The sequence below is a fragment of the Papio anubis genome, chromosome 1, assembly GCF_008728515.1.
Source record: "Papio anubis isolate 15944 chromosome 1, Panubis1.0, whole genome shotgun sequence".
Lineage (NCBI taxonomy): Eukaryota > Metazoa > Chordata > Mammalia > Primates > Cercopithecidae > Papio > Papio anubis.
In genome coordinates this window covers 182744908-182759775 of record NC_044976.1, presented here as the reverse complement: position 1 = coordinate 182759775, position 14868 = coordinate 182744908, and the positions used below count along the sequence as shown (strand labels likewise).

At 44.5% G+C, this 14868-nt stretch overlaps 1 protein-coding gene and 1 pseudogene across 10 annotated transcripts in view; one reads left to right on the top strand and one right to left on the bottom strand.

Annotated features, from left to right (window-relative positions):
- The window catches only part of ABL2 (ABL proto-oncogene 2, non-receptor tyrosine kinase), a 127516-nt gene extending 118945 nt beyond the window's left edge, over positions 1 to 8571 (bottom strand). For 4 of the 10 annotated variants that reach the window (XM_017951844.3, XM_017951836.3, XM_003893461.5 and 1 more), the window contains exon 1: positions 7689 to 7890. Coding sequence is in view for 6 of the 10 variants with exons in the window: in XM_017951843.3 (XP_017807332.1) it covers positions 8136 to 8292 (157 nt within the window). In the remaining 4 variants the exon portion in view is untranslated. Of the gene's footprint in view, positions 1 to 7602; positions 7891 to 8135 lie in introns of those variants that run through there. The other 6 variants (XM_017951843.3, XM_003893462.4, XM_009192521.3 and 3 more) reach the window with 3 other exon arrangements.
- LOC101003105 lies at positions 68 to 1363 on the top strand (annotated as a pseudogene).
- Positions 8572 to 14868: the final 6297 nt, after the last annotated feature.

Below are 14868 nucleotides of genomic sequence, written 5' to 3'. Positions count from 1 at the left end.
GGTGAAACTGAAGGTCTTTTCACTCAGAAGAAATCAGTCAAGAAGAACTTGCAGTTCACAAGCTTCCGAGCTGCTATGGATGGCCCTGGCTCTCCAGACTGCCCTTCCCACTGAGATCTCTCACATGGGGTCTCCTGCCACTGCCGCTCCTGACTCTCCTCCTGATGTGGTACCTCTCAGTCTTCCCCACTACAATGTGACAGAATGTGTAGACTGGACGTACTTTTACAAGTATGAGCCAATTTACAGATGAGGCTTTTACTTCACACTTTGAGAGCATTCAAAGTGCTCTCATCAAAATCCAATTCTGGTTATCCTAGTGACCTCCCACCCCTCAGATGTGAAAGTCAGACAGGCCATTAGAGTTCCTTGGGGTGAAAAAAGTCTCGATGGGGATATGAGGTTCTTACATTTTTCTTATTAGGCCAACAGGCTAAAAGAGAAGACAAACTGTTAGGACTGTCCTCAGAGGATTAACATCTTCTTTATGGTGACGTAATCCAACAAGAGTTTTTAGACACATACAAAAACCTGACCTTAAAGACTGGCTGGGCACAGTGGCTCACATCTGTAGTCCCAGCACGTTGGGAGGTCAAGGAGGGTGAATTACTTGAGGCCAGGAGTTTGAGACCAGCCGGGCCAATAAGGTGAAAATCCATCTGTACTGAAAAAACAAAAATTAGCCAGGCGTGATGACATGTGCCTGTAATCCCAGCTACTTGGGTGGCAGAGGCCGGAGAATCGCTTGAACCCAGGAGACAGGTTGCACTGAGCTGCGATCGCACCACTGCACTCCAGCCTGGGTGACAGAGCAAGACTCCGTCTCAAACAAACCACAAAAACAACCTATTATGGCATTCAGGTGGGTAACTGAGTTTTGCCCCATTGTCAACTACATCATGAAGACAGACACTTATGTTTTCATCAATACTGGCAATTCAGTGTAATATCTTTTAAACTTAAACCACTCAGAGAAGTTTTTCACAGGTTATCCTCTAATTGATAATTATTCCCATAGAGGATTTTACCCGCCAAAAAAAAAAACCCGTATTTCCTACCAGGAGTGTCCTTTCAAGCTGTTTCCTCCCTACTGCAGTGGGTTGCGTTATACAATGCCCAGAGATTTGGTGCCAAGAATCCATGAAATCATGGGTCACGTAAAATCCATGATGTTTATGTCAGGATCTGTTTGAATTTATTAAAAGTGGACATTCATATTCCAGAAGACACAAATCTTTTCTTTTTATATAGAATCCATTCAGATGTCTGTCAATTTGGATGTGTGACTGCAGCCCACAGCTTTTCTTCCAAGCAGACGATCACTTTTTAGCAGATTACGCTAAGTAACATCACATGCCATTAACTTCACATTCTATGAAAAGCCTAGACGAACAGGATACTCTGCGGAAAGTGTTAAAGTTTGTACCGTGAAAAATTCATGGGGAGGTCAGTGTACTGCCTTACACTTAACTCTTTTTTTTTTTTTGATATGGAGTCTCGCCCTGTCCCCCAGGCTGGAGTGCAGTGGTGTCATCTCAGCTCACTGCAACCTCTGCCCCCCGTGTTCAAGTGATTCTCCAGCCTCAGCCTCCCGAGTAGCTGGGATTACAGGTGCCCGCCACCATGCCTGTCTAACTTTTTTTTTGAGACAGGATTTTTGCTCATTGCCCAGGGTGGAGTGCAGTAACACGATCTTGGCTCACTGTAACCTCTGCCTCCCAGGTTCAAGTGATTCTCCTGCCTCAGCCTCCTGAATAGGTGGGATTACAGGTGCACGCCACCACGTTCAGCTAATTTTTGTATTTTTAGTAGAGACAGGGTTTCACCATGTTGGCCAGAATGGTCTTGATCTCCTGACCTTGTCATCCGCCCGCCTCAGCCTCCCAAAGTACTGGGATTACCAGTGTGAGCCACCGCGCCTGGCCTGAAACTCATGAAGAACCCACAGACTGGTTACACCTTATGATTTATTTTGACAAAAATCAAGTCAGGTCCTTTAAAGATGATATTCAGAGGAATTAAATACCTTTAAAACAACAACAACAACAACAAAAAAGGCCAGGCACAGAAGCTTACACCTGTAATCCCAACACTTTGAGAGGCTGAAGTGGGTGGATCATTCGAGGCCAGGAGTTCAAGACAAGCCTGACCAACATGGTGAAACCCCATCTCTAATAAAACACAAAAATTAGCCGGGCGTGGTGGTAGCTGCCTGTAATCCCAGCTACTCTGGAGGCTGAGGCAGGAGAATTGCTTGAATCCAGGAGGCGGAGGTTGCAGTGAGCCAAGATCGCGCCACTGCACTCCAGGCTGGAAGACACAGCAAGGCTCCCTCTCAAAAAAAAAAAAAAAAAAAGAAATGAGGCCCCAGATGCAGGGCCTCATGCCTGTAATCCCAGCACTTTGGGAGGCCAAGGTGGGAGAATCATTTGAGCCTAGGAATTCAAGACCAGCTTGGGCAGTACAGCAAAATCCCGTCTCTACAGAAAAATTTAAAAATTAGCCAGGCATGGTGGCACACACCTACAGTCCCAACTTCCCAGAAGGCTGAGTCAGGAATGGCTTCAGCCAGGACTTTGAGGCTGCAGTGAGCTATCATCACACCACAGCACTCCAGCCTGGGCAACAGAGCAAGATCCTGTCTCAAAAAAAAAAAAAAAAAAACCACCTAAGTAAATAAATAAACTATTGAATAAAGCAGGCTGAAGACCCTTACGGAGAAACTTCAGACTTCATCACTTTACTTGGAATTTTACTGCCAAGTGGGCTACAATAACAGAATCTGTATCACAACTTACTACTTTGCTAAAAATATGGACCCCCACTACACATCTATAACTTACACAGATTTGGAGGTTAATAAAAATCTAACAGCTGACTTCTTTTTAAAAGTTTAGTCTTCAGGATTGGTGCTCAAGAAAAAAATAAAAATAAATAAAAATAAAAAATGAAGTTTAGTTCTTTTATTAAGTCACCATAATTAAAATTCCCTTGCAACAGCCTTCCTGTCCTTTCCATAGTATCGTTTTCAACCTGGGGTGCTGACAGCCTTCATTCCACATGAACTACTGGCCGGGTGTGGTGGCTCACACCTGTAATCCCAGAACTTTGGGAGTGCAAGGCAGGGAGATCACTTGAGCCCAGGAGTTCAAAATCAGCATGGGCAACATGGCAAAACTCTCTCTCTACCAAAAAAAAAAGAGACAGAGAGAGAAAGGCATGGTGGCACACACCTACAGTCCCAGGTATTCAGGAGGCTGAGAGGTGACAGGATCACTTGAGCCTGGGAGGTCCCAGGCTGCAGTGAGCCATTATCTCGCCAATGTACTCCAGCTTGGGCAACAGAGTGAGACCCTACCTCACTACAAAAAACAAACAAACAAACAAACAAAAAACAAACACAGATCCAAAATAAAATAAATAAATAAATCAGATCACTTAAAATAATGAGTTTAAGGAAAAATTTTTGTTATTCCAAACTTCATAATTTAAGGTTTTTTGTTTGTTTGTTTGTTTGTTTTATTAGAGACGGAGTCTTGCTCTGTCGCCCAGGCTGGAGTGCAGTGGCACGATCTCGGCTCACTGCAAACCCTGCCTCCTGGGTTCAGGGGATTCTCCTGCCTCAGCCTCCCAAGTAGCTGGGATTACAGGTGCCCGCCACCACACCTGGCTAATTTTTGTATTTTTTAAGTAGAGGCGGGGTTTCACCATGTTGGCCAGGCTGATCTCGAACTCCTGACCTCAGGTGATCCACCCACATCAGCCTCCCAAAGTGCTGGGATTACAGGTGTGAGCCACTGTGCCCAGCCTAATGTTAAATTTTAATAGAATTTTTAGAAAATGAGAGACGGAAGCTGAAGTAAAATTATTCAACTGTTAAAAGATACATGTGATACAGACAAGTAAGTATTCAACCCTAGATTATTAGTCACAAAACATCAGCTCACCAAAAAGGTTTAATAGCAGAGCTTGCCTCTCGCGGTGGCTCACACCTATAATCCCAGCATTTTGGGAGGCTGAGGCAGAGTATCACTTGAGCCTAGGAGTTTGAGAACAGCTGAACAACATAGTGAGACCTCCGTCTCTACAAAAAAAAAAAAATACAAAAAATACAAAAAATTACCCAGGTGTGGTAGCATGTGCCTGTAGTCTCAGCTCCTCGGGAGGCTGAGGCAGGAGGATTACTTGAGTCCAGGAGTTTAAGGCTGCAGTGATCTATGATCGCAGCACAGCACTCCAGCCTGGGTGGCAGAGCAAGACCTTTCTCTAAAATAAAACATAAATAAAAGTAAGTGTTTACAAAAAAAAAAAATAGCAGAGCTCAGAAAAGTCACACAGCACTCACTCCTTTCATACCAAAAATGGTCCTATTTTGTTCCTTCTGAAGTATATTCACAAAAATCACTTTTGGCAAGGCCAATTATCACCACAGCTTACCCACATATTATTAACAATGAAAAATGACCATTTTAGCTAAAGAAAGAAAAGTCCTGGACTCTGACAAACCATTTCCATAACGCATGTACCTTTTTACTGATTAACTAAATGTATTATTTGGCTTACATTAAAACCTACCAAAAAAAACTCAGGAGTCTAACAGACCTAACGTTCATATACGAAATTATGTGCTAATACTCAAGACAGTAATTTGTACACTAGATTCGAGCATCTAGATTTACCATGTTAATGTCAAATGATACATCCACTGAGAAGCTTATGAATCTAGTTCATTCATTCATTCAGTTCAGAATCTATCATATTTCTAAGTGGTGTCCTCAACTAGGGGCAATTCCACTCCCCCCAAGAGATTGAACAATGTCTTTAGGCATTTTTACTTGTGACAAGTAAGGGGCAAAAAGAGGGTGCTACTGGCATCTAGTGGGTAGAGTCCAGGGATGCTGCTAAACATCCTAAAATGCACAAGACAGCCCCCCACAACACAGAATTAGCCAACCCAAAATAACAATGCCGGCAAGGTTAAGAAACTATGATCTACAGAAAAAAAGTTTTAAAACTCATCTGTCTAAAAAACAGTACTCACTCCATCTTTGTTTCCTATATTATTTGCTAATTTATTTCTTTTCATACTAGTCTTTGGCAATAAACTTGCCCTATTCCCATTTTTTCAATCAGCTTCTAACTTCCAAACTTGTCAATAGAATCATCATCATTCCAGTTAGCCAGGTTCTGAATCCTGGTGTCATCTTTGAATTATCCCTATTTTTTTTTTTTTTTTTTTTTGAGACAGAGTCTTGCTGTGTCGCCCAGGCTGGAGTGCAGTGGCACGATCTTGGCTCACTGCAACCTCTGCCTCCCGGGTTCAAGTGATTCTCCTGTCTCAGCCTCCTGAGTGGCTAGTACTACAGGCGCGTGCCACCATGCCCAACTAATTTTTGTATTTTTAGTACAGACAAGGTTTCACCATGTTGCTCAGGCTGGTCTCGAACTCCCGACCTCGTGATCCACCCACCTCGGCCTTCCACAGTGCTGGGATTACAGGCATGAGCCATCGCACCCAGCTGAATTATCCCTATTTTTAATAATAACAGTAGTATTAGTAATGGCAGCAGCTAACACACATTTAGCTCATACTACGTGCCCAGCCACTATTCATTTAATACTAGATACTATTATCATCACCACTTTACAAATGAAGAGTCCAAGGCACAAAAAAGTTAAATAACTTGTCCCAGGTCACAAAGCTCATAAGCAGCCAAGCAAGGTTTCAAATCCAGGAAAAATGGGTCCAGAGTTCATGTCCTTAACAAATACTCCAAAGTGATCTCTCTTCTTTCATCCTCTATCAAATCATAAAGTCCTTTAAGTTCCAAAGGGCAGGGACTCTGTTATGTTCACAGCAACATTCCCACAACCCAGTATGTAATAGGTGCTCAAAAAAACCCCTTGTTTGTTGAATGAATGAAAGGCCCCTTGAAATTACTCCTCCTATTTCCACTGCCACCACTCAAGGCCAGTCTTTCAGGTGAAGACTAGCCAATCAGGTAAACGAATATAAACTTCTCTGCCAGATTTTCCATAACCCAGTCCCATCCAGCCTATCAAAATTTTCTTTCTACTGCTTCTTAATTAGAATCATAAAATCTTAAAATCAGAAAGTATCTTAGAGATCATCCAGTCCAACCTCCTCACTTTACAGATAAAGAAACCCAAAGATGGTGACTAAAATCACCCAGCCAGGTGGAGCCAGAACCAGAACTCGACTCTTCCAATTTTTGCTCTATGATCTTTTTCTTCCAACTCATAATGATGCTTCATTCCTGACAGATGTCTCCTCACTATCCTATCATCAAATTATATCTATTCCCATGTTCTTGCTCAAGTTGTTTCTTCTGCCCAACCTGTTCTCCCTCTCCATGGATCCAAATCCTCAAAATGTCTTCCTATTCCATTCTTCACTACTTCCTCTTTCTTGGAAAATCTTATATACTGAATAAGATAGTAGAGGAGGAGGATCATCACTGCCTACTAGGCCAAGTTTAATGCATAGTAACACTTCCCACAAAGTGAAGCTTACTTGGATGATTTCTTCCCTGTAAACTACTAATCCATTCTTCCATCCTATGTTTTAGGAAGTCATTTTAATAAAGATTAGCTCATATATCACCTTCATAAAGTGTTCATATACCTGAAAGAGACACTCAAGCACATCTTTAATAGGAGACATGTGGCCAGGCGCAGTGGCTCATGCCTGTAATCCCAGCACTTTGGGAGACTGAGGCGGGTGGATCATGAGTCAGGCGTTCCACACCAGCCTAGCCAACATAGTGAAACCCCATCTCTACTAAAAATACAAAACATTAGCCAGGCATGGTGGCGGGCGCCTGTAATCCCAGCTACTCAGGAGGCTGAGGCAGGAGAATCGCTTGAACCCGGGAGGCGGAGGTTGCAGTGGGCCAAGATCGTGCCACTGCACTCCAGCCTGGGTGACAGAATGAGGCTCTGTCTCAAAAAAAAAAAAAAAAAAAAAAAGAGTTGCGGCCAGGAAAGGTGGCTCACACCCGTAATTCCAGCACTTTGGGAGGCCAAGGCAGGCGGATCACCTGAGGTCAGGAGTTCGAGACCAGCCTGGCCAACATGACAAAACCCCGTCTCTACCAAAAATACAAAAATTAGCCAGGCGTGGTGGTGCGCACCTGCAGTCCCAGCTACTCGGGAGGCAGGAGAATCACTTGAATCCGGGAGGCGGAGACTGCAGTGAGCCGAGGTCCCGCCATTGCACTCCATAATGGGCACTAAAGCGAGACTCTGTCTCAAAAAAAAAAAAAAAAACAGTTTGGAGACAACTATTCTAAAAATACATCGACAATGAGATCAAAATAATAGGTTTCAGACTACAGGGAGCACACATACATGTATGTACGTATATGGGCACGCGAACACACACACACTACGAAGCGGAAAAATACTGACTTAAGTCCTAACCATGCCCACCAACCTCTAACCCTTGCCAGCAATCTCAGAATTGTGTGTCCTACTCTGAAGCATAGTACAGAGGCTTTGGCAAAGCCTCTCACTTCTAGTAAAAACGAAATACAAAACAAAACAAACCACAAAAGCATGTCAAAAGTGATGAGATGCTACCTTCATCTTTCCTACAGAAAGGCATTTCTGGGCACTCCACAGTTCACTATCGTGACACTGCTCATCACCTGACGTAAACACATTACCTTCTACGCCACAATCTCCTGAAATTCGGTTCCCATTTCCCAGTCCCTTAGGACACAACCCATTTCCCCTTCACTAACGACGGGTTTATGCTCCCACCTCTGGGACTGAGCTCATACTGCCCTTCATCCTTCCCTCTCCTGAAGCTGCCATTCACTCTTTCTCCAGCCGCATAGTCCCGTCCCAGAGTAGAGGACAGACCATCCAGGGTCCCCAAGCCCACTTCTCTTTCCTTCTCCGCCCCCGGGATCTGCCAGCCAGGCTGGAGACGCGAGGGGGGAGGGGTGTGACTCGCCTCCCAGGACTGAACCAGATGGCAGCAGATTCCGCCCCCACTCTCAGGCACCCTCCACCCCCGACCCCCCGGGCAGCCCATCCGTCACCCACCCCGCCCCGACCCCACCCCCGGCCTCCCGCACGCCCTCACGCCGGCTCCCGGACACACTCACCATGCTGGGTGAAGATATTGAAGCCGGTCTCTGTGGTGCGCCCCGCCGGGTCCCGCCTGCGGCCGGAGGGCCTGGCTGCACTGCTGCCCCGGATCCCGCGGGGCTGAGGCTGCTGGAGCCCCGGAGCCTCCCCGACGCGGCCCACCTGCTGCCCCATCCCTGCTCTAGCGTACTCCCGCGCCCCCGCCGACCCCTGGTCACATTCCTCCTCGACTCCGGCCTCGGGCTCCTGGCGCTGCTCCGGCCTCTCCCTCCCAGCCCAGACCCTGGCCCTGAGCGGCTGGGGCGCCGGCGGCTCCGCACCCGGACTCCTCACGGCAGCCGCCGCACTGCCTCCAGGCGACTCACAGATTCTGCTTTTCCCTCCTCCTCCCGCGGCTCCGCGCCCCAAACGCCGCCGCTGCCGCCGCCGCCATCTTTAAACCACCGAGCGCTGGGAAAGCGTGGGACAGAGCGTCTCCCGCCCCCCGCCCGCCAGTCACCTCCGCCGCTGGGAAGGAGGGCTTCCCGGCTGCCGCCCCGCCTTGCCGCGCTGCGCCCCCGCCCCCGCCTCCTCGCAGGGTGGGTCCCCCAGTGCCCACCTCAGTTGGCGACCACCGCTGCTGCAGTCTTTCGTCCTCCGAGTCCTGTCGCCGCACCTCGGCATCCCACCCCTCAATCCGCCTCAGCCGACCCCCTCCCACGTTCGGCTCCACACGCTACTGCCTTTGGGGTTGGTCGGTCTCCGGCCTTCCCCATCCCACTTCCACCTGTCAAATCAGTGAGTCGAGGGCTGAGTGGCCCCGCGTGCGCCCCTCAGGTGCAGGCACAGGTGGGGCAGAAAAGCACAAGGCATTTATTTGGTCCTTGCCATCCAGTTGAGGATCTCTGAAATGCCCAAGGGTATCCCTTTAAACACCCTTGTCAGCAGCAGGCCTCCAGTAAAAATTAAAATGGTATAAAATTTACAAGAAGAGAGTAAAATGCTACCTTATTTGATTTTAATTTTTGGAGATTATTTCATGATGTTAAATCGCACTCGCCTGGATTGTGTGCCTTCTATAGTCTCATTGGGGACGCAATTGTAGCCCCATTCCTCATATTATATTACCATGAATTCCTCTTGAACTCCTATCTCACCACATGTGAGTTTCTGTTTCCCTTACAATGCCTGACAGTAAAGTTAATCTTCCCACTGGCATCCTTTATACACTGTGCACGTGGTCAGGTCTTCTTTTGATGACAAAGGAGAAAAAATATACATCTTTGACCCTGTTTCTGAGTCAGAACTTACTCATGTTAGCTTATGCGGTCTAAAGAGGGTGAATGAGGCAGAAAAGAAATGTTTTATACACACACGTATACTATATACAATTGACTCGCCATGCCCCTCTCCCACGGTGCTTACTTGCATCTTAATGTTAATTCAAATTTTTTAATTCTCAAAAAGCTCGATCCTGTTATTCTTTTGGCTTCCCAATTTGCTTTATGAAAAGTATAAGTTAATGGAGGTAAAAAAAAAAAAAACAAAACTGAAATTTTGCTTCAATTAGACAGGACAGGAGCCACTGCAAAGAAGGAACAAAACAACCACTGGAAAGGTAGGGTTGGGAGAAGAGGTGGATGAAGCTCTCCTTTGCATATCTTTCCTGAACCAGGTTGAACCTAGATGAACCATCCACTGACGTAGATATTGCCTGTTATAAAAGCACTATGAAATTATTCCATTGCCATCCAGGGTGTGGCCAGAAATAACTGAAATTACCTCCAAAATGGGAACTTCCGGAAACACTATGTGTAAACACTGGATAAAATATGAATTTTCCATTTGGATTAAAATTTCCCTGTGTTTAAAATACCTTTCTTTTCTTCTAATTCCCAGTGTTTGCAACTACTGAAAAAAATTCATTCACAAGGGATAAAGATGTCACAGAGCCAGAATTTGGTTCACTGTTTGATTTTCATCATGGGAGAAAATTTTAATTTGGGGGTAATGGTTTGGTTTCTCTGCTAATTCATGCATACTATATAAAAATAGGTGAATATATGGGTTCACCATCTCAAATCTGAAAATCCAAAATCCAAAATGCTGCAAAATTCAAAATTTTTTGAGCACCAATATGATGCCATAGGTGGAACATTTCACACATAAGTACTTAACATAAACTTTGTTTCATGCACAAAATTTTTTAAATATTGTATTAAATTACATTCAAGCTATGTCTATAAAGGTATATATGAAACATAAATGAATTTTGTGTTTAGACTTGGGTCGCATCCCCAAGATATCTCATTATGTGTATGTAAATATTCGCAAATCTGAAACACTTGTGGTCTGAACATTTCTGATAAGGGATACTCAGCCTGTAGTAGAGTGCAGTGGCTAAGGGCAGGGACTCTGAAGCCAGACTGCTTGGGTTCATCACTCGGCCCTGATACTTATGAACTATTTGATCTGGGCAAAGCACATAACCTTTTTGTGTCTCAGTACATTATCTGTAAACTGATGATGATAACAAACAGTATCTACCTTATAGGAATATTGTGAAAATTAAATTAGTCTATAGATATATACAGTACTTAAAACAACATTTGGCATATAACTAGTGTCATATATGCATATACTATTAATACAAAAAACATAATGATTTTAGGTTTTACAAGCCTAACTTTTTCAAATTATATATATATATATGTATATATACTTAGATCATGGGACAAATTATAAAGTATTTATTCAGGTGAGCCCCCTCTACCTGCCACCCTGTATATAACTAAAAACAAAAACACCAGCCAACCAATAAAAACTTGTAGAATCATATAATCCCTTTATTAGTCATACCTACCTGGGTAACACCTTCAAAGTATACGTGAAGTATTACATAATACCTTTGTTTTACATATGAAGATTTCCTCTACCGTTGATTCTTAAGATCCTATATAGACTAAAGCAACTATGTAAGTGGAGACTTAGTTTACATCCATTATCTTGCCAGCGTTTTCTACTCTTTCTTTTTTTTTGGAAACAGAGTCTCAGGCTGGAGTACAGTGGCGCCATCTCTGCTCACTGCAACCTCCGCCTCCCAGGTTCAAGCAATTCTCCTGCCTCAGCCTCCCGAGTAGCTGGGACTACAGGCGCACGCCGCCACGCCTGGCTACTTTTTTATATTTTAGTAGAGACAGGGTTTCACTGTTGTTGCTCAGGCTGTTCTCGAACTCCTGAGCTACGGCAATCCACCCACCTCAGCCTCCCAAAGTGCTAGGCTTATAGGTGTGAGCCATGGCGCCCAGCTCTACTCTTTCATTTTTAAAGTGAAGAGAACTTTCAGAATAGGGAGAGTAGGGAAATAGACTAGAGAGACTTGGTTAATTAGGTACAGGAAACTATTTCACCTCAGTATAACCAAGCCAAAGTGACTTGCCTGAGAATTACCTAAGGTTCATTACCATAAGCAGCGGTTACTGCCACAACAACTCAACATCTAAAATAATCCCAAATATTCTGTCTTAGACTGAATTGAGAGAGCTGAGAGCTCCAGGCAGGGGCCGAAATCAGGGAAAGAAAGTAGCAGGGATGGTGCACATAGCACAGGGAGAGCCTCATGTGAGCAATGGCCAGAGGCCAGCATAAAAGATCAGACACATCACCAACAGCAACAAGGCGTGCTGAAGACACAGATATTCTTCATCCTCATCATCCTTATTACAGGAGCAATACCACTCTTTCCAGAAGGAAAGAGCTGTAATGCCTCTCTAATCCCTGACTTCACCGGTCTGCGTTTCTAGGCTATTGCCATACTTTTTACGGTTTTACAGTGTCTCTCATATCTACCTCTTCATCTGTATAAACAGCATTATGTAAGACACAGTGTTAGCTTAGGCTCAAGTCATCGCTGTGCTGGTTTCTCCTGCTACTAGCCCTTTCTTCCTAGAGATTCCTCACCTTTAGCACCAAGCAACTCACTCAACAGAAACTACTCTCGTTGCTTTGACCACATTCTCCCTCTCCTTCATTATGTACAAAGTCTAAGTCTAAAATTTTCACCTAACAGGCTGGGCACAGTGGCTCATGTCTGTAATCCCAGCACTTTGGAAGACCAAGGTGGGCGGATCACTTGAGGTCAGGAGTTTGAGACCAGCCAGGCCAACATGGTGCAAAAACTAGCTGAGCTTGGGGGCACACGTCTATAATCCCAGCTACTCCGGAGCCTGAGGCAGGAGAATTGCTTGAGCCCAGGAGGCAGAAGTTGCAGTGAGAGGAGACTGCGACACTGCACCCCCCAGCCTGGGTGACAGAGGGAGTCTCTGTTTCAAATAAAATAGACATTTCACCTAGTGTTTCGAAGTTATTTTCCAGGATAACCTGGATTATAATTGCCTAATGTTCTTCCGTCTCCTGTTCCTCCAACCTCCACCCCTCCTATGGCAGGCATACATGCTTTATCCAATTAGCCTATTTCTGAGATGTATCCCTTTTAGCTATGACTTTTGCAGTAATTATATTCTCCCTAGTAAAAGTCTTGGGTGACTCCCTTACAGGATTCTCCTGTCCCCTTCAGTATTCTATTCAGATCCTGCCTCCTTGATAAGAGAACCTCAGACTTATCAATACAGACCTAACAGTTTCCTTGGACTCTACTCAGTACAGGCCTTAAACAACCACAGCTGGTAACAATTCTTTCGTTGTAAAATTCACTTACCTTTCTCTATATCCCTCAGATATGTTTTGTTATGACACATGACTCAAGTGTCAGAGTTGGAAAGAAACTTAGAGGTCATCTAGGCTAATCTCCTGGAATCCTCTCTGCAGTAATTCCAGTGAGGGTATCCATTTCTTTCAAAGGGTTCTAATTATTAAAACATTCTTCCTAAAGATAAACTGAAAAATGTTCCCTTGAAACTTCCACCTGTTTCACCCCAGTTCTAATTCTACCATGTAGCTACACGGAACAAATCTAATCTTCATTCTACATGAAGTCCTTCACGTATTTGAAAGCTATCATGTTTCCCCAAATCTTTTATTTTCCTGAATATATGCATATGCTTATATAGTTATGTTTATCTATTTATATTTACTTGGGCTGAAAATGTTTATGTAGATAAACTGAGAGAAAAAAATTTTGTTGTAATTTTATGTATGACATTTTTCTTTTTCTTTTTTTTTTGTTTTTTGAGATGGAGTCTCGCTCTGTCACCTAGGCTGTAATGCAGTGGCATGATCTCGGCTCACGGCAACCTCCACCTCCCAAGTTCAAGCAATTCTTCTGCCTCAGCCTCCTGAGTAGCTGGGATTACAGGCACGCACCACCACACCCTGCTAATTTTTGTATTTTTAGTAGAGACAAGGTTTCACCATCTTGGCCAGGCTGGTCTTGAACTCCTCACCTCGTGATCCACCCGCCTCAGCCTCCCACAGTGCTGGGATTACAGGTGTGAGCCACTGCTGCCTGGCCAGCATTTTTCTTAAACGGTTTATGTATGCAGTTCTTTGGACTTTGTTTATGTGATTTGTCTCTGCTTTGTTGCATTAAATCTTTAAAGACCTGTACAGTGCCAAATACAGTTCCATTTACAGATTGACACTGTAAAAGTCTTTTTGGATGAGATAATGAGGGGGAGGAGGAGTTAGAAAATTCTTATGTGGCTGGCACCGAATTAGTCATTCTCTTTGAAAGTAGGGAGACAGATTAAATGACCTCTTGTTCCTTTTAGCCCCAAGAGTGTATGATGCAACATTTCTTTGATTTAAAAAACCTTAAAACCTTATAAATTATTAAGAGACTACTTCAAACAATTGGGCAAGTGCTGTATAAATGTTACCAGTAGCAATAATATCTATTCATTTAAAATTAATAAATTAGTACTCATTTCCCTTTCAAAGGTAATGAAATAGCTGACTAAACAATCCATTTAACATGTAGCCTATCACTAACTGTAGTAGTGCAGTGGTCCTGGGCCTAGTTTATTATTTATGTGAGATGTGTTGTTTCAGTTCTCTATTGCTGCATAACAAAACATCCCTCAAAATCTAGTGGCTTAAAACAGGAGTGATTAGGCCGGGCGCGGTGGCTCAAGCCTGTAATCCCAGCACTTTGGGAGGCCGAGATGGGCGGATCACGAGGTCAGGAGATCGAGACCACCCTGGCTAACACGGTGAAACCCCGTCTCTACTAAAAAATACAAAAAACTAGCCGGGCGAGGTGGCGGGTGCCTGTAGTCCCAGCTACTCGGGAGGCTGAGACAGGAGAATGGCGGGAACCCGGGAGGCGGAGCTTGCAGTGAGCTGAGATCCGGCCACAGCACTCCAGCCTGGGCAACAGAGCGAGACTCCCTCTCAAAAAAAAAAAAAAACAGGAGTGATTTATTACTTCTTACAATTCTGTGGATTGGCTGGACAGTTCTGCTGAACTTACCTTGGTTCATATAATAGCATTGGCTGGGCTAGAAGGGGCATGATGACTGAATGCACACGTCTGGTCGTTGGTGCTGCTGCCGGTTGGAGTGCCTCAGCTCTCCTCTGTAAGGCCCTTATGATCTGAATTGGGTCCCCCCACCACAAAATTCAAATATTGAAGTCCTAACCTGCAGTACCTCAGAATGTGACTGTCTTTGGAGATAGGGTCTTTAAAGAAGTGACCAAGTTAAAATGAGTCCATTAGGATGATCCCTAATCCAATAGGACTGGTGTCCTTATAAGAAGAGGAAATCCAGACACAGACACACACAGAGGGAAGACCTTGCGAAGACACAGGGA